Source organism: Phaethon aethereus (assembly GCF_964289735.1).
Source record: "Phaethon aethereus genome assembly, chromosome: 7".
Taxonomy (NCBI): domain Eukaryota; kingdom Metazoa; phylum Chordata; class Aves; order Phaethontiformes; family Phaethontidae; genus Phaethon; species Phaethon aethereus.
Genome location: NC_138583.1, coordinates 24,202,781 through 24,223,165, shown reverse-complemented (window position 1 = coordinate 24,223,165; position 20,385 = coordinate 24,202,781). Strand labels below are relative to the sequence as shown.

General features: G+C 36.1%; 1 protein-coding gene across 1 annotated transcript in view; it reads left to right on the top strand.

Annotated features, from left to right (window-relative positions):
• Positions 1-20,385, top strand: part of BTAF1 (B-TFIID TATA-box binding protein associated factor 1) — a gene marked incomplete at both ends in the record, with an annotated part of 46,729 nt that overhangs the window by 8,501 nt on the left and 17,843 nt on the right. The window contains 18 exons of the mRNA XM_082001976.1: positions 1,311-1,460; positions 2,508-2,622; positions 5,419-5,565; positions 7,938-8,101; positions 8,483-8,619; positions 9,270-9,381; positions 10,676-10,744; positions 13,332-13,421; positions 14,941-15,036; positions 15,286-15,462; positions 16,026-16,166; positions 16,291-16,415; positions 17,566-17,686; positions 17,763-17,867; positions 18,111-18,260; positions 18,891-19,033; positions 19,202-19,376; positions 19,844-20,047. Of these exons, the coding sequence (XP_081858102.1) occupies positions 1,311-1,460; positions 2,508-2,622; positions 5,419-5,565; positions 7,938-8,101; positions 8,483-8,619; positions 9,270-9,381; positions 10,676-10,744; positions 13,332-13,421; positions 14,941-15,036; positions 15,286-15,462; positions 16,026-16,166; positions 16,291-16,415; positions 17,566-17,686; positions 17,763-17,867; positions 18,111-18,260; positions 18,891-19,033; positions 19,202-19,376; positions 19,844-20,047 (2,421 nt within the window). The remainder of the gene's footprint in view (positions 1-1,310; positions 1,461-2,507; positions 2,623-5,418; positions 5,566-7,937; positions 8,102-8,482; positions 8,620-9,269; positions 9,382-10,675; positions 10,745-13,331; positions 13,422-14,940; positions 15,037-15,285; positions 15,463-16,025; positions 16,167-16,290; positions 16,416-17,565; positions 17,687-17,762; positions 17,868-18,110; positions 18,261-18,890; positions 19,034-19,201; positions 19,377-19,843; positions 20,048-20,385) is intronic.

Below are 20,385 nucleotides of genomic sequence, written 5' to 3'. Positions count from 1 at the left end.
TGTTAGAGTATTTGCATTTTTAAACTGTATTTTTGTGACATTACTGCCTTGGCTCTGTAGCACTGCTGTTTCTAATGAGTTGTGACACATTATAAGATATTTTTAGGAGTAAGTGCGGTTTAAGCATGTCAAAATACAAAATCCAGTGATGGTGTAAAGGGAGGGGATGTTTATTCTTTAAATTATTGGAACTGATATTAAAGGCAATTTTGTTGAAATGTAATTAGTAACAACAGACTAACAGGCAAAACATTTGTCCTTTTCCTGTATTTGCTCAAACCTAGGGTGTGTGTTTATGAGGAAGGGGAGTTGTTCAGGGTACCTGTATCCTTATTTTGTTAGGCTGAGCAAGGTGAGCTTCACTGCTGTGTAAATTCCAGCATCATGTTGTTGCAATATTTGGAGGCGTATCTTTATGATTAAGGCTGGAAGGGACAATTCTGATTCCACTACATGGATGGATTCTAGACTCACATTCAGTAATAACTTCATATTGCCCAATAACTAATGGATAAACCAGGCATGCTGTAAAGAGAGTTCTAACTGTCCCACTGACAGTGGAGGGAATAATGAACATTTGTTACTTCCATCATTGATTTGATTATTTAGATAGTCTCTATTTTTACATGCTTTTTTGATGACTTACTTTCTCATTCAGTAACTCTAAACAAGAAATAAGTTAGCTATTCTAAAAATAGATGATAGGGGTCTTTTTCACTAAATACAGAATTACTGTGAAAACAGATATGCTGGTTAAATTCCTGTATTTCATGGGAAGGCCAGAGGTATCGGATTATTTCAAGGCTGTGAATACAACAACAGGTTTGGTCTTACATATTCCAGGTAGTTAGGGAGAAAATGTGTGAAAAGTAAAAAATTGTGGTATCCTGGGAATGCAGAGTTTGATACCGTAGAGCACAGGCTATGTGTTCAAAAGAAATAATAATGCACAATACGAGCAGTTGAGCCCCTTGCTTTGTCAGACAGAATTTGATGGAGATTATTTATGATTTAACAGTATTTCTTTTTCAAGAAAGATTGAAAATGTTCTATCACAGAACAAAGAAGGCAGCAATTTATTTTTTTCTTATAACTGCAGATTTTTTAAACTAATGTTTCTAACAGTTTCTCTGTAATTTTTTTGCTAAGCAAATAAGATGTGCTTTCAGAACAACTATGACTATTAGAAAAGTATGTTTGTCACTCTCAGTTGACAGTTTTCTGGCAAACATTTCCTCTGTTTGCATTAGATAAACTGAAAAATGTGGGGGAATATTAATAGAAATGGGCAGCTGAACTATCAATAACATTTTCGGGTTTTGTCAATCATATTTAGGCTTGATCGTCTCTTTATTTTACTGGACACCGGTACAACACCAGTAACAAGAAAAGCAGCTGCACAGCAACTTGGGGAAGTAGTGAAACTGCATCCTCATGAACTGAATAATCTCTTATCTAAAGTAAGCATCCTTTTTTCTTTTTTTTTTTTGAGCTTGCTTTCAGTATTGTAATGGTGCGACTAAAACTAGTTTAAAGGGGTGTGGATTCTGTGGGAAGAAGAAGAAAAAGCATAGTAGTCTTGTGTTCTCCAAAAATAGGAGACTGAAGAAAATTAGGGGACTACTTCTGTTAAGCCAGCTGTTTTGTCAGCCTCTGAAATGGTTACGTAAGTCAGGTTTCACTTTGCATTCAGTATTGATATTCAGTGTTTGCTGTAAGTTCAGATTTTCTTCTACAAAGAGAAGCTCTACTGCCTTATAAAATTTTCTGCTCCTGCCTTTAAAGAGTGCTACTGGTATGATACAGCATTAAAAATATAGGAGGCTGCATGTCTTTAAAAGGGCTGGAAAATGGAAAGAGATTTCCATTAGTTTGAGACTTCAATCTGGCCAAGTCCAGTAAAAACACCAAAAATAGTCTGTGTCTGACAGCTGGAGATGGCTGAGTGACCTCAATTCTGGTCTTATTGAACAGGTGCCCTCACTACGATTGATGGTATCAACAGAGTGGCCAAGGAATCATGAATATCAAACCACTTTCAGAGAAAGAAATAGTTTTTCCAGATTTGAGACACAGTGGTAAATTAGTTTAGAAGAGCCTAAGTTGCTTCAAGTGACCCATGTTGTCCTCCTTCTTGGGTTAAAGTTTTGAGGTCTATTAATCTCTTTTGAACACTTCCTTTTAGAAAGCAAAAACCCCAAAAGTCTCAAGCCTTTTTGAGTACCTGGAGGAAATCAAGGTTGAGTTTGACTGATAGGACTAAATATATCTTATAAATGGTTAATGTCTGGCTATGACAAGAGTTCTGCCAAGCAGTGAGGAATACAGAGAAGGCTGCTCACGTTTCTTTGGTTTGTTTTCTTGTCCTTTGTTTTTGTTGTTTTGAATGTTGTCTTAATCCATAGCACTAAAAGCAAGTGTGTTGTAGTAGAGCATAACAGCTGATGGATTTTCTGAAAGTACATTTTAAGCAAATATTTATGTATTTATTAATCTGTCCTTTATAGGTGTTAGTCTATTTAAGAAGTACAAATTGGGATACTCGTATTGCAGCTGGACAGGCTGTTGAAGCAATAGTGAAAAACGTACCTGAGTGGAATCCAACTCCAAGATCAAAACAAGGTGCTTCTTAAATGAATTATGTAGAATTCATTGTTTATCTGACACAAGCGGACTGCAATATGAGACTTTTCAAGGCAACTATGTCATTCTGGTTTTTATGAGCATAGACTTTTTCATATGCATGAACTGTAGCAAACCTCTTTGGCTTTAGATGTTCATATTTAATTACAATGATATGCCTGACCTTCGGTTCTTCTAAGATTCCCATGCTTGTGCTCTGTACACTCATAAAGCTTTACCTGTTTAAATAAAAGGAATAATAACTAGTAAAATGATAAAAGCTTTAACCAGTCAACTTTGTAGTGATATTTTGCAGACACTCTTTCTTCCCTTGCTCAAAGCACCTTTCTGAGGAAGGTGAAATGGCAGCTTGGTGAAGTCTATTCTGTTTGTACTCACTTTACATATGAAAATGTCATGTTAGAGTTGCTTTTATTGTCAACTTGGGGACCTACTGTCAGTGATTTTGTCTAAACCTGTTGTCACTGTCTATGTTCAGAAGCTTACCTGGCACAGGTTCCAGAAATTCACTAGCTGTTAAAAAAAAAAAAAACCAACCAACCAAACCAAACCAAACTGATGTCTGCTTTGAGGTGATCTTATATCTGTTCAATTCAGTGGCTCCTGATTCTGTTGCTATAGAATTTGACAAGCAAGTTCTGCATTTGCCTTATCCAGTGCCTTTATAATTTTTGTAAACAATCATAATTGGTCTCCTCCAAAAACTTTCTTCTCTCCAGATAGAATAGTTGCTGTCTGTTCAGTCTTTCCTCACAAGACAGCTGCTTTGTCTTTTAGATAACTTTATTTGTCCTTCTCTGTGCTTTTTCTTACTTGTGTCCTTCTTGAGATGCACAGAACTGCACACAGTGTACCTGCATCTCTAGAGTACTGATATTTATACATAGTGGCATGTTTTCAGTGTCCTTCCTGATGATGCCCGGTACTTAGTTGGCTGTTTTGGCTGTCACTGCCCAGTAAGCTGGTGAATACAGAAAACTGTCAGAAGTGCTTCTGAGATTTTTTTTTTTTTATTGAATGTTAACTGCCAGTTCTGAATTCAGTATTGTGTAGGGATGGTTTAGGTTACTCATTTTGCACCTTATCTGCCTCTTTGCCTATTAGTCTGTTCTGAGAGTCCTTCTTGGATTCCTTAGTGCTATTGTGACTTTGGTTACCCAAAAGAGCTTGGAGGAGAGTGTGTAGTGAAATCTCCTTCCCATTGCTAAAGACTGATAGAATTGGTTGCAACACTGATCCCTGGAGGACTCAAGCTAACTTTTATGTCTTTAACCAGCTTTCAGTCTGTAAAAGGATGTTTTCCCTAATTCTGTGGTAACTTAGTTCCTTCAATTTTTTGATATGAAACCTTGCCAAAAGCTTTTGAATATATTATGTCCACTGGATTCCCTCTATCCACTTGTTGGAGCTCTTTAAGGACATTGATAATCAGGTTAATGAGAGGGGTTGTTTTTCAGGAGCCAGTCTGACTCTTTTCCAGTGAATTGTATTTATCCATATACTTAATAACTTCATTTATAGACTCTACTATCTTACCAAGGGTAGAAGTTAATTTCACCAGTCTAGTTCTAAGAATTAGTTACAGCATTCCTTTTGTACATGGAAATTGGGCAACCTGTCAGTGTTCGAGTACAGCAACTGTTTTGAATGATGAGTTTCATGCATTGTCCAGTTCTTGCATATCTGCCTATCAGACATGAAACTGAAAAGGTAAATACTTGTGTTTGAGAAATGGGTACCATTTAACAGGGCTAAACTGGCTATGCAGACGTTTATTTCTTTTATTCCAGTTAAATTGTTTGATGTAGTAGTCAAATACATGTTTTACAGTAGTCTGGTTGCCTTTAGGTTCTTAGGCTTGCTATAAATCACTTCTGGTTTTGTATATGTGTAATGAAATGTTAACTTTTTCTTTATGTGTGAAGAAATGTAGGTGGTGTTTATTTTGTACAGTGTTCTGCATGCACTTAGGCTCATTCTGCTGTAAATGAACAAGCTTTTATAAGTGTGAGTGTGGGATGAAACACACCAAACTAAATGCTGTATTTGTTGTAGACAGCAATTGTATTTATACTGCTGGTTGTAATTCAGGATGTGAGCATGCTGGATTATGTAGGAATGGCTGATATTTTTGGATACTAAGCCGCACATGACTAGGAGCCACAAAACACACTAATCTTTGAGTGTTGAGGGGAGGGAATACTTAAGAAGTGAATTCATAACCAGGAAATAAAACACCTTGTCAGGAATAAATCTCTTCTGTATCAGTATTGAACTGCACTGTACCTGCAACTAGATTTGAGAAGAGCTGATAACTAGTCTTCAGCAGCCCTCGGTAGCTGACTTTCTCCCATACCTGTTAAGACTGCTCTTCAGCTTCCATAGCAGGGGTGCTCGGCTGTTGGTCATATGATACAGTGTTGGCATGATACTTGTTTGAACTATTTGAGAGCCATGTACAGCTCAAACTACAAGTTGGCCATATGCATACAGAGAAGACATAGTGGTATGTCAGTGTCCCAAGATCTTATAAAGCTAAATTTATGAAGGGAAAAATGTTAAAATTTTTTTCTACTCAATTAAGTGTGTTAAGTGAGCTTTTTCAGCCTGTCTTTGTGAAATTGGACCTTTACACTTTGTGAATCAAAACGCTGTATGTCTGATTCCTTTGGAGGAGAGAAATTATTTCTTCTTCTTTCATGTAATCTTTTGCAAGAACTTTGAACAAAAATTTCCTCACGTTATCCTTAATATTATTTTCAATGTCCTGTGTAGAACCAGGCTCAGAAAGTCCTATGGAAGATTCACCTTCAACAGATCGGTTGCGTTTTGACAGATTTGATATATGTCGGTTGTTAAAACATGGTGCATCTCTTCTTGGATCTGCTGGTGCGGAGTTTGAAGTCCAAGATGATAAATCAGGTATATCTTGGTATTTTACTTGCAGACAAAAAAACCTTAGGATTTGAAAAGGTTTGTTGTGGCAGTATTATGAGTCTAGTCATCCATGGTATCTCAGAATGCTAGGAAATAATGGAAGAAAATATTCCCCAACATAACTGGTTTGTGTTACCTTTCTCAATTTAAATGAGTTTTTTAGGCGGTATCTGTTGTTTCTTTGTTTTTTCTTTTATCAGAACTCGTATGTGTACAGGGGGAAGAGGATAGAGGAAACCTGAAGGAGAGAGTGGAAAAACCAATATTAAAGGCTTCTGTAGACTTTTTTTAAGATGTGCAAGAACTATCACTACTTGTTCTTCGTTAAAACATTGTTCATCAATATAGTAGTAGGATGTGGCTTATTTAAAAGCTTGAAGGTTTCAAATATAGAAAGACTGTGAAAAATACTGTGATAAAACTGTTAAAGTTGGAGGTCAAATATCAGTGCCTGTGTGATGTCTTTTGTTTCAAGTGACTTGCCTGATATCTTTCTGCAACTTTTTAACCAAGAGAGTTGGTTTATATCAGTATAGTGACATTGAATTATTTTAATCTAAATTGGTGGGGATTTTTTGCTATTACTGTGCTTTCCTGCTCTAATCCATCTTCCATCTTCTAGTTTCTGCACCAAATGAAATGATGCTATAGATAAGAATCTGCTCTGACTGCATAGCCCTGATTCACTTGTTCCCCGCATGCAATGCGTTCTGTGCAGTGTACACAGATCACTAGTTCAGCAAGGAACAGAACTTACGGCTCCTGACACTTAAGCAATATCCTGTCTGTTAAGCCTCACTGCTATTTTATTGCTTGCCATCTTTTATACTAGGTTAATAAGGTGTTGTATAAGTTTAATCTCTTCTAATGAAACCCTACTTGTGCAAAAATCAAATAGATGAAATAGGACACTTTAGTTCTTAGAAGTCTGATATGTATCCTAGTGTTGTATGATTGCATGTAAATAATTTTATGACTAAAACTAAATTAAAGAATAATATCAAAAATAAGAAAATGAAACTAAAAATGGCTTTAGCTGATGGGTTTTTTAACTGGTGGGGACATGTACAAAGGCTGCTTTCTCTTCTGTATTCAATAGCAGCTTTCCTTTTCAAGTAAGTAGACAACATGAATGGCTCTAAAGCAAGTTAAATAATCTTTGGAATTAGCAGTCTTTGACACTTTTTCCTAAGATGAACTTGTGAAAAGTATTTTCTAGAGAATAGAAGTTGGTTGTATTTCTCTGCTTGTCAGTTAAATGTAGTTTAAAAACAAAAAAAGCTTATTGGTATAGATATAATTAATTATTAATTATTACTCAACCTGGTGTATACCCCAAAATTCTGCCAATATTGGTCACCTACTTACAAGTTTACGTGCAGATATTTGACAAAAATAAACCCAGTCTCCTGCCTGGTTTCCACACCCTACATGTAAAAAGAGAGTGAAGACTGACAGCCCTACAAGCTGCAAATTTTGGTTTACTTGGAGGGTTTATTCTACTCAGGCACTAAAATCTTCTATTATTCTTGTAAATGTGGGTGCTCCCAAAGTCTAGGTGTTCAGTAATTAAAGTGTTGAAGCTTCACAACATTCTTGAGGTAGCTTCTAGTAACTGCCTAAATGAGCCTTGCTTGACACGTGACGCTTGAGGAAAAGATTAACAGACTCCAGCACCCTAGGAAAATAGTGCTTATGCTTCAATCTACATTGCCATCAGGAGTTAGTTTGGGCAGAAGGAAAGGAGATGTCTGGGTCTAGTGCATTTTACAAAGAAGTTCAGAGTCAACCTAGCTTAATACAGGATATTGGATTGAATATCATTTGAGGGGTTTTATTGGTGGTTGTTATTTCTTTGGTCTGTATTTCCCAACAGAAGATAAAATTTAGGCGGAAAAGAAACCTTTAAAACAAACAAACAAAAACCCAACCCTCCAAAAAACAAACCAAACAAACAAACAAAAAAAAAAGCAAAACCAAAATCCAAAAAATCCAGGCTGCCAAAATCAACAGCTCCCACAAGGATGCATGTGCTCAATAAAAAAGTGCTAGTTCTTGAATCAGTTGCTGGATTTATTTTTTTACTGTGCGAATTCACTCCTTTCAAAGTGCACTGTCCTAAAAATTTGGGGAAAACTTTGTTTTTTACTTCTGTAGATCAAGTGTAATTTAATGAATTTCATGGGAGCTAGGGATCAATGTGATTTGATTTAAAAGTTTGTATTGATGTATTAGCCAAGTATAATTTAATTCTGTAACTTTTGGCTTTCTTATGTTATTTAATCGAGCAAATCTTCAATAATACATCTGGCTGGAAATTTGACACGTCTTCCCTTTTTCTAAAACTTTTTTTAAAGGTGAAATTGATCCTAAAGAGAGGATAGCACGACAGAGGAAACTGTTACAAAAGAAACTTGGCTTAGATATGGGTGCTGCAATTGGGATGAATACTGAAGATCTGTTCAATGATGAAGATCTGGACTATTCACCTTCTGCAGTTTCACTAGTAAACAAACAACCTGTAGGTAAAACCTTGTGCTGTTTGACTGCAAGGAATAATACAGTGGGTTTGCTTTATTTCATAGAATCATTTAGGTTGGAAAAGAACTTTTAAGATCCTTGAGTCCAACCATAAGCCTAACACTGTCAAGTCCACTAAGTTTGTGCTTCTGCAGTTACAATCTTTACATTTTAAGTATGATGATCAATGTCTAATATGGTATGCTTTTGGCTTTCTGAATTCTTAAATCCCACAGTTGCATGTTAGTGTTATTCGATGTTAAACTGCTGCTCTTGAGTTTGGAATGATGGAGGGTTGGGAAAGTTAAGAGCAATGTGGGCTTGAGGATTTTTCAAGACCTTCATTGTAAGAAGAATTGACAATGAATGACTTCTCTTTCAGACTCTTCAGGCTGCTGAGTTAATTGACTCAGAATTTCGAGCTGGTATGAGCAGTAGACAAAAGAATAAAGCCAAAAGAATGGCTAAGCTCTTTGCAAAGCAAAGATCCAGAGATGCAGTGGAAGCTAACGAGAAGAGGTATAACAGTGAACTGGTTTGGTTTTGTTTCAGTTAAGCTGGGATTGTGATTTATCTGTTGAAAAACTTCCTAGAGTCTTTGCTTCTTAATTTTCTACGTGCTAATTGTGCTGATGGTAAAACACTTGTGTACCATACTTACTCCCAGTAGAGCTTTGTTAAGGACCTAGTTTCAGAGTGATCTTGAAATAATGGCATGCTACAGTTAATAATTGTCGTTTGTCCCATTATTAAACATGGCTTGAGAATAGCGCATAGAAGTGCAGGATTTAAGTAGACAATAACTAAGAATTAAAGATAGAACTTTCTGATGTATGCTGTGTTCCTCACTGTGATTTATAGTGACATGTTATAAACACAGTAGGTACAATAATAAGCAGTAAACAAAATTATCGTTCCTTGATTTTTATTTAAGAATTTCTGTATTTCTTGGAAAAGACTGAGAAGGCTTGCCAATTTGGGACAGCATTCTGCTGTCTCATCACTGAATTTTTTACATGTAAAGTTATCTATTTTGCATATTTCACAGTGTTAAACCTTTGTTTTGTATTCATGCCATACTTTATTGTATCTGAGACTTCAGTCGTAGAAGTGATTACTGCTCCTAAAGCACAGTTTCAGTTCATAAACTTATACTTGTTCTTTTTCAGCAATGATAGCACTGATGGAGAACCAGAGGAAAAGAGAAGAAAAGTTGCAAATGTTGTCATCAACCAGCCTGCCACAGACTCAAAAACATTGGTAGAAAATGCTCCAGAAGAGGTATGATGTATTGTTCTGCTGTCAGCAGGAATAGTCATTCAGTTTTTTATCAGAGTAATGTAAAAGAAAACTCCTTTACGCTCTCAAAGTCTTTATTCATTTAAGCATTAAGAGAAATGGAGTAAAGAATGCCATTGCCAGTTTACTTTTATATATAGTGAAGCAAATGGACTTCAAACTCTGTGTACCATTGAGGAAGAAAACACGTTTAATCCATTGGTAGTAGTTTATGACCCAAATGAACCTGAGTAGGTGGATTGCGGGTGTCAGACCTGGGTATTAAACTGTAAAACTGTGCTAAACACTTAGATGATAGGATTACACTGAGCCATAAATAATTTGATCTAAATGTTCATGTACACTTTACTTAATCTTTGCCTTACTTTAATTAGGCTTAATTTAGAATTAAGTTCTATCTTTAGTAGTTGAAGATTTAAAACAGTTTCTTTAGTCTTAGAAAAACTTGGATTTGTTTCAATAGACTGAAAAGATGAAAAATTGTAAGAAATGCTATATCAAAATGCAAGTGGTACATAGAAGTTTATTTGAAGAGACTTTATTTTGATTAGACTCTATTCTGCAAAAGTAAGGTATTTCCAAACATAGCTCAGTAATGAGATTCTTATTTACAAAATGATGATTGGAAAGCGAATTTGAGAGATTAACGGTAACTGCAGGCTGAAAAGCTTCTGGTTGCTAGACTTTCAAAAGTTTTGTGTTTGTGATGGTGTGAACTTACTAATGTTGCTGTCATAATCTCCTTTCCACAGCTGTATCAGTTTCCTTGTAGGAAATTTTGGGATAGTAGATATGCTTCTGGTTTTTAAAAATGTGGGATGTGTTTTGAAAAGTGTGGTGTTTATTACTGGATTAAATGACCCAATTTGATTATATGGTGTAATTTCAAACTGAGACTTGCCTGTTGTGTTCTTTAAAGGCGAAGTTCATGAATTTAAAGAATCACTGGGGAGGATTTTGCTCAGTTGCTCCATTTTCTGCCTTAGCATTGTTCCTAAGGGGAGGTTGAATTCCAGAACATCAAAATTAATTACCATAGAGAGAGGTTACACTACTAACAGACAAACTTAATAAGGTTTTTAAAAGATCCAGTGCCAATCAGAAAAGTTTCTGAAGTGTGGAAGAAGGTTGTTTGGTTGTGGGTTTTTTTGGAAAATACTTAAGCTTTTGAAGGTTTTTGTTATCTTCACATGTTGAAGTAGCATACAATGTAAGAAGTGTTTGCCTGATCCCTTTCTGTTAGTCTTGTACTTAATTATTTTTTATAAATTTTTAGGCAAATGAATGGCCTCTGGAAAGCTTTTGTGAAGAGGTGTGCAATGATCTTTTTAATCCTTCTTGGGAGGTAAGACATGTGCAGTATGCAAGGTGTAACTATAGATTAAAAAAAAAAGGCTTCAACAAAAGCACAAAAAATGTATGCATAGGACTTAAGAGCATTTTGCTAGATACCAAAAATTACATCAGTCATAAATACAGATTACATAACAAAGACAAATGTGCTTTTAGAGAACTTAAGCGTTTTTTAAGTATCATTTAAAGGGGAGATGAAAACAGATGTGTAATGTATACTCAAGTGGAGAGTGGGAAAGATATGGAAAGCAGTGATTGTAAGTGAGAATTCTGGAAGTATTGAAATCCAAGCAAAATAAAAACACAAGAATCTATGGTCAGAAAGATTAAGCAATTAAAACAGGCTTGGATTCATCAAGAGTTTTAGGAATATTGTGTGAGTCTGCTGCTGACAACAGCAGCATGTTTGTCTAATGCTAAGCTGGTAGAAAATGGGGGAGGAATCAATGCCTTGGTAACAGGGGGTAGGCTACAAATCATTAGTTGTTCTCTTGATTTATAAAAATGAACTTTTAACTTTTTTAGATTGATAGTAAATACCAACTACAAAAACTATGTATTTGTTTGCCTAGACAACTTATTTTCAAGCTTCAAAACCACTTCTGCTCACTCTTTTATTCAATCTTTATACTATTTTCCACAAACTTTGATATCAGTTCCAAGCAAATATGTAGTATCTGACAGTGGTGTCTCTTCCTTGAGCAGAAGGTGGAAATAACTGTTGTCAACGAACTTCTGTGTTTTAATAAAAAAGTTGATCTTTTGAAAGATTAAATGTTAACACCAACTGGAACATACTTAGGTATATCCGTAGCACAGTTTCAGTGACAGCAAGCTGGCTCTGCGCATACTGACCTCAAACTCGGAAACACAGAGATAGATCATATGTAGCCAATGTGTGTATGGATCGTATGGATCCAATTATTTTGGGATCAGGAAAAGGATAATTACATTTGTGTGACATATCACTGCATCTGAGCTAATAAGCCTCACCTTATTTGAAAGCAGGCTGTTTGCAGTTGAAGCCAAAGTCCACCTGTCTTCTGGAATGCAGACATTCTCATAGCTTGCTTACTACATTTGATATAGGGTGCACACTTCTTAATTAAGGAAGTAGATGAATACAGAATCATTATTATGGCATGTTCTGGGTGAAAAACAGGTTAAACTACCTCAAAATACATGTTTATAAAATGGCCCTCTGGCATCTTCTTGCAATGTCTAGAGGCAACCTGGATGACTAGTTCAGACTGCTTGCCTACCCTATAGGCAGCTGAAGTCAGGCAAGATGAATCCTGCTACTGGTATTTCCTTTATACATTTGTATGTCTTGCTGTTTTGTGTTTGCAAAAGCTGAGAAGTTAACTAGCAAAGTCTTTGTCTTTTGGCTTGTGAAAACTAGCTCATAAGCAATCTTGGACCAAATAAACAAATGATTGGTGTATTATGAACAGTTAGGATTTTAAGACTAGGCTATCTGCCTGGTTTTTATTGGCTTGGTTATAGCTTTCACCAGCAGCCACTGAGCTGTACTTACGGGGATGTGTATGCTTGCATTTCATCTAAGATATTCTGATTAAGGGAGGACCTACCAACTACTCTGATCTAGTTGCTACTATCATGAAATTAAATATAATCATTTTCTGCTAGCAACAAGCATGTATATGAAGTGTCCTACAAAAAAAAAGTGTTAACTTATGCTCTAATCTATGTAAAAGCCTCTCAATGAAAACCCAGTTCAACACTATGCTTTTGTAACTTTCTGTGTATCTACTGAGTGGGCTTTACTTGATTAGCCAATTACTAGTCCAGTTATGTGTCAAAAATACCAGAAACAGGTGTGTCTGTAGCATATCTTTCTACTGGTCTCCTGTCATTTCCAAAACTCTTCCTGCTGTGTTCAGCTGTTCATGTTTGGTGGGAACATACATTTGGCTATAATTTGCTTTCCCATATCACTTGTTCAGTTATTTTTTTAATATTTAGACAAGCAAGGCAGGTTTGTAAGCTATGCAGATAGTAATTTTCAGAAATTTGTTTTGCAGACCCCAAATATTCAGTAAGGATCCAAACTTTGTTCAAGAAATATGAAGAGTTGTACAGAAGTTTAAATATAAGATATAAAGTGAAATATAGAGTGTTTAAGAAATAAGAACATTGCTTTTCTTTAGCTTATAAACTTAGTAAAAACAGTAATATCTTCTAGTCATTCTTTCTCTGAAAACTAGTGTCTTCCAAAATGGTGTGGTAAAACTAAATGAAAACTGTTGACTACATTACTGCAAATATGATAATAATATCTTCTGTGTTAGAAAATAGAAGCAATTTTTAATTCCTTCTGTCCATAAGCTGGCAAATATTTAGGAAAAAACAGGTTGGTTTTGGACAGATTAGTATTTAAGTGTAGGATTTGATCTAATAAAATTCTACTCTCTTCTACAAGTCTAAGTACCACTAACTCTGCAGTACTTGAAACGTCTCTATTAAGAATAAAGTAGTATTGTTTCAGTTACCCAGCGTGTTTTTTATCCTCTGTTCCTAAATATTTTAAAAATTGACTTTTTATTTCACTTTTCTAGGTTCGACATGGTGCAGGTACTGGACTGAGAGAGATACTTAAAGCTCATGGTAAAAGTGGCGGTAAAATGGGAGATAGCTCTTTAGAAGAGGCAAGTTTCCAGTCACGTAGACTTAACATGTTACTTAAATGAAGTTTAGAAAACAGACTTCTTAAAATACTTAAGCTTTGCAGGAGGTGGGTGATCTGTGGGAATATAAACCATGAGATTTGTCTGCTCAAAATAATCTAGAAGGAAATCACTATATTCTTTTTAAAAGGCCTGTGCAAAAAACAGTACTACTGTGTAAGCAGCCATTAATATGTAGACTGTGTAAAGCTGTTAAACACTAGCTTCCATAGTAGAAAATACTATTTTCGGGTCATGGTAAGGGTGTGCTGAAAAAGAATTGACAAGTTGATTATGTAACACTAGTGAAGTGTCTCGGACCATCTAATTCTATTCACTTAAATAGTACTGGAACTCTTATTGATCTGCTTGCTTTGTTACTATGAGGAAAAAGTATTGCAATAGTCTACTTAAAAGGAAGACACTTTTTTAAAATATTCTGACAGTAATTTGTTTACTAATAGTGAATCTCATCCAGATTCATACTGACTTCCCTGCTGTAAAAGCAGCTGGGAGAGCTTGTGGTTTAGTGTTGAAGAATGAGGGTATACATTTATCAAATGTAAATCAAGCTACTTCAGCGTACTTTGTATATAGGGAAGGCAAAAGCTGCTGTCCTTGCTTCCTATGGAGTAGTATTTGTTCTGTGGAGATTGCGGGGTAATAATAACATATGCTGCAATGATAAGATACTTTAAACAGTTTCCTAACTATTTATGGAAAGAGCATGTGTAGTCCAGGCTAGCTTCAAAGCCTGCCGTGTATGCTGTATGCAGGCTATAATTCTTTGACATGTGTGGGAATATGAAATCCATAATATGATGAAAGTTTTGTTCATTAAAATGATAGTTTTCAAGGGAAAACTATCATTTGGTTATCTAGTAGGCAAACAGTGGAGATGAGAAAGATGATTCCCGAGCAGTTGCTTTTATGGTGCTTCTGCTCTGAGATTCAGAGTTAGAGCTATTTGGTCTCTAATTAAGAGGCCAGAGCTTCGACACAAGCTTGGTCTAAATAGCTTTGTTAAATCTGGGGGAGACATGGCTGAAGAGCAGATTCCTCTCACTGGCTCTCCCACAGTGAATCACTGCTTCATAGTTTATGTTTATTTGTAAATATTCTTCAAACACATATTAATTGATTTGCCTAGGATGTGTTGACATTGGTATAGATTATCTGAATGACCTTACCTTTTCGTGCTGTGTAGGGATAAAATTATATGTCTATATATAATTATATATATACACCTTACAAGGTGCTCTCTAGCCTCTTGATAAAAGTACTGTGTGTGTTTTAAAAAAAAATAAAATTATGATGTTTTTAACAAGCCAGGTGAGCTGAATTAGTGCTATTTTGCTTTGGCTGTCTGTGCAAGATGACTATATTCAGTCAATTTAAACATATGTTGTCATATGTTTTATATAAATCTCAGCTAAAGCAAGCATGTCACAAATCCCTTATGAATAAATAGTCAAGGTGTTCAATTTTTCTCTTTTTACAGATGATTCAGCAGCATCAGGAGTGGCTAGAAGACTTGGTTATTAGACTTCTTTGTGTGTTTGCATTAGACAGATTTGGAGACTTTGTTTCAGATGAAGTAAGTTGTCTCCCAGTGAACAGGTAGATCAGGCTTCTGCAGGAGGTAATATTGCAGGATATCAGCTATGCTTTGTACAGTGCTACTGCATGTGCCTGTTGTAACTGCTCATAGATGCTTATTACAAAGTAGCCGATACATAAATTTCACCTTGTTTGTGTAGCAGTTCTGGTCATCTGACTCTACTCATTGGTTTCTAAGTCAAATTTCATACAGAACTATCTGTTTTATCATTTACTTTTATCCTAGGTGGTAGCACCAGTACGTGAGACTTGTGCTCAGACTTTGGGAGTAGTATTGAAACATATGAATGAGACTGGAGTTCATAAAACTGTGGATGTTCTCCTGAAGCTGCTTACACAGGAACAGTGGGAAGTGAGACACGGTGGTCTCCTAGGAATAAAATACGCTTTGGCAGTACGTCAGGTAAATACTCCTCATGACAAATGGCAGAGAGCTTAGGAAGAAAAAGCTCTGCTCAAAGTTGAGGATGTGGCTGAACAGTAAATAGGTATGATAAAGCAAGCTTGCTTGCACTGCAGCCTCATGGGGGTTATAAGATGTGTGACTCCATGTCTATATCCAGGCTGCAGAAGTCTGCAATATACAGCGAAGTTGTACTGTTGTAACTTGATAAGTTACTTGCACAGAACATTATAAATAGAGGCTATGCTTGCCTGGTTTTGATAATACTTTCATGTGCGAGGTTAACAGAGCTGAGTGGTACAAGAGGTTTAGTCTATTCATGGTGTTATTCTGCAGACACTGCGCTTTGTTTAAACCAAAACTGAGCTGAGTTACAGTTCATTCAAATTTGTAACATCGGGTTTTTTCTTCATGAATGGTGACTTACAATATTTAGATTATAGTCTTGGACCTGTAGCTTCTGTTTCATATAACAGGTTTATTCACACACTCAGAATACATGTTAGTTGTTGGGGGCATCAAATGTTTTCTAAGTTTTAAAATGCTTTTGATCTTTTTGGCAGGACATGATCAACACTTTATTGCCTAAAGTGTTGCCTGCAATAATTGAAGGTCTCCAAGATCTGGATGATGATGTCCGAGCTGTTGCTGCAGCGTCTTTAGTACCAGTAGTGGAAAGCCTGGTCCAACTTCAGTCTCAGAAGGTGGCTGAATTGTTCTCCATCAGTTCTGATTAAGAAGTTCACTTTTGGGCTGAGTGAAGAAAATTGTTTGTTTGGTTGGTTTTGGTTTTTTTGTTACGATAACCTCTTCTGCTTATTTGTGTAGGTGCCTTTTATTCTTAATACCTTGTGGGATGCACTTCTGGAATTGGATGACTTGACAGCTTCCACAAATAGTATCATGATCCTTCTTTCTTCCCTTCTGACTTACCCTCAGGTCCGCAAATGCAGGTAACTTTTTAATTAGTATTGCTTCAGTATTGCAGGTTTGGCTGTCCAGTTATTTTTCAAACTGGAATAATCAAACTTGCTTTCAAATCATGTGCGAAGGAGATGCTTGATTTAAATCAGTATTTTAATTTTACGCTTGTTTTTCCTTAAAGTGGAGGTTAGGACTGTGCCTCTATTTTCATTACATTAGTAAAAGGCAACAAAATTATTAAAAGGTACTAGACATTGTTTATGTGTGACTTGGTCCCCCCTGCCCTTCATCTTGGGTATTTTCGTAAAGGACATTGGCTCCACTCATATGGTGGTCCTGCCAGCAGAATACTTTTTTGTCTGCTCCTTGTAGACAAACTCCACACAACAGAGCAAACTGTATATTAAAACACATGCATGTACCTGTAGAACTTGGCTATTGAAACAGTTCTAAAGAAAGCTGCAAACTTGAAAATTCAGATCAATAGTACAACCAGTAATTCTGTGACTGGCTGAAGACAATGCCTAGTTCCTCACTATTTGGGATTCTGTCAAATTAAAGGAATTGCATGTTAGCATGTTAACATTTTTCATAATATACATGGTAAACTCATAGCATCTGTACTTAAGGAAGATGCTTTACACTTCTCTTTCTCGTCCTATATGATTGTCACTGTTGAAGCTGGTTTTTGCCCGAATCCAAAATTAAGAATGAAGTTTTGTCACTAATTCCATCTGTAATTCAGCATGTACTGCTTGCATCGTTTGATGTGCAAGTTTGTGCACAAAAGATCCAACCTTATTTTCAATTATTTCTAAACTCATAAATGCCTAATAATAAATTAAAAACAAAACCAAAAAACTTTTTTTCTAAGTAGTTGAACAAAGCCGTGTGGGAAACAACATGGTAAAAATACATGCTTGAATTGACTAGTTCTTTATACCAGCAAGAAAAAACAGTATTTTCCTGAAAAAAGATACTGACTCAAACTATTTTAATTGTTTAACCTGTAGCAACTTGATCCTTCACTTAAAATCACCAAGCATATGCACTACTTCTTTTTTTTAAAACACTTTTTTGGATAAAACTTTATAACTGAGGATGAGCAAAATTAATTTAACTGTGTGTCTTTGTTTTTCTCCCCTGTTGCTGCCTCTACATCTGCCCTTCATCTACTAGTATTCAGCAGTCACTCACAGTTTTGGTCCCGCGTGTGTGGCCGTTCTTGCATCATACTATATCTTCTGTGCGAAAAGCAGCACTGGAAACATTATTCACACTGCTGTCTACCCAAGACCAGGTAAGAATTAGAGTTATTAGTATTTACTATGATACATATTGGAATCTGCTTGAACATATGATGTCCTTGTTTTCAGAGCTCTTCAACATGGCTGACTCCAATTCTGCAAGACATGTTAAGGCATATATTTCAGTTTTGTATCTTAGAAAGCAACCAAGAAATTCTGGATCTTATTCATAAGGTATTTGTATGACTTATGATCTAGACATATAGTGTTTTTGTATCCTGCTCTTTCATATCCTCTGCACTTTTGTGCAGATAAAAGAATAGTGTGTTCACGTTCATAATTTTGTAGTTAGCCGCTTCGATACTTTACTATAGGGTAAAGGCAAATAGGATGGTTCCTACAGTTTATCAGCATATTTATGATCTATGTAGACCACAGGCAAATTTGTCATGATTTCCACTATGGTTCTTTCTCAAGGTATGGCTGGAACTGTTAAACAAGGCGTCCGTACAGTATGTGGTTGCAGCTGCTTGTCCATGGATGGGAGCCTGGCTCTGCTTAATGATGCAGCCATCTCATTTGCCCATTGACTTAAACATGTTGCTAGAAGTAAAAACCAGATCAAAAGTAAGTGAAATGTGACCTCACTAACTGTTCTGGGGAAGGCAGGAAATTGATTAGCTGTATATGGAGACACGTTCTAAAGGTGTTAGAGGGGAGTGGTGGTGCCTTTCTGCGACTGTAAATGTAATTTAGCTTACAAAACCTCAAGTCTGTAGAGCAAAATAGTTCTTGTCAGACTATCCATGAGAATTCAAAGTTCTGTCATGTAGTATGCTCCCTGTGAGTACTTTTTATAAAGTCTTTGGTTACATTGTTCCATAACCATCTTGGTTCCAAAGCCATCTGTTTGCAGGACTGAGTTAAGTCTAAAAGCATTGTGTTATTTCTGAAAACATGCTGAAAGAGGTTTCCTTTTTCCTGTATGGACTCAGTTTATCAGCTGTATGTTGAGAATCACTTTTAATATTATAGTGAAGGAACCATATCATATATTTAATAGGACCATAGAATGCTACTAGTAGAGAGGTGATTTACAATGATTAACTACTTTGAGAAGTCTGTTACCCAAGAAATGTTCTGGCTTAGTCCAACTTTTGCAGGGTATGACGGTAATTGGAAATGTTATGGAATATGAATTAATCTTTTCTATTACAAACACATTTACTTTCAACCTCTCCCAACTTTATTCCATAGGAAAAGGCAGGTGCTAAACTGCGTCAAGGTCAAACCCAGAATAAGGAAGTGATTCAGGAATATATTGCTGGGGCGGACAGCATTGCAGAAGATCCAGCAACCAGGGATTATGTTGTCATGCGAGCTCGGATGATGGCAGCAAAGTCAGTTTACTGGAAATCTGAAAAAATATTTAAAACCAATCAATCTTTTTTGTTATATAGTGTTTTTGCCAAAATCGAATTATGTAGACTTTTTGGCATCTGCATTTTGAATCATTAATTGCAGAGTAATTGTAACATTGAAGTAACTGTTCTTTCTCTTTTTGTCAGGTTGCTGGGAGCACTTTGTTGCTGCATTTGTGACCCAGGTGTAAATACTGTTACTCAAGAAATAAAGCCAGCTGAGTCATTAGCTCAGCTACTGCTCTTCCATTTGAATTCTAAATCTGCCTTGCAGAGGATTAGTGTTGCGTTAGTAATCTGTGAGTGGGCAGCCTTGCAAAAGGTAGGATGTGTCTGCAGCAAAAATAAATCTTACTATCTTAATCCACAGCTTGTCGTCTGCTGCTTAGCTTAAAATAAAATTTCGGTTGATAAACTAAAATGGTATTTATACATCTAAAAACTGAATTCTTGATTGTTAGACAATGGAGGAATACATTACTCAGTAGCTAAGTCAACTGTCAGAACTGTGAGTCAGTAAATTCAGTTCATGTTTCTTCTACAAATAAATTTATTCTCAAGATGCTTGTTATCTAAAGTCAGTGCTTCCCTTTAACATGACTGTCTTCCCTGTATTCATGATCAACTCTGGTCTAGTGGCAGACTGAAGGTTTTGTTCATAATCTTTAATATTCTGGGTTACAAATGCAAAATGGATTTTTGTAGCTATATTGCACTGTTAGTGCCCAAAACCAAAAAAAATAAATTGTGATTACTCAGAAATACAAATTATGTCTTTTCCTGTTACAGGAGTGTAGAACTGTGGCCATTTGCGTGCAACCTCGTTTACTTGGAGTCCTTTCTGAACATCTCTATTATGATGAAATTGCTGTTCCTTTTACACGGATGCAGAATGAATGTAAACAACTCATCTCATTGTTAGCTGATGCACACATTGATATTGGAAACAGAGTAAACTGCAGCGTATTTACAATAGATCAAGCTAATGAGCTGGTAAGTAGAGACATGACGGCCCTTCCTTCAAATCTATTCTTGTCTTGAAATACATCTTCAGCGTAATTATCACACAGACAGTAACTTTCAGAAATAATGTGGTGGCTTTGACACATCCTTTGACATGAGATATATAATAGAAACTTACCACCTCTCCAGTGGTGTTTACAGATTATGCCAAAAATGGAGGAGAAAAAATTAACAGTGTTCTGATTCCAGGTGTAGATTCACTATGGAAATCTACACAGAAGAAAACAAAGCAGGCTGGAACCTCCTTCAAAACCACTGTCAAAAGACTAGTAAATAAACTGTGTATAGAACTTCTCCCCTCCTGATCT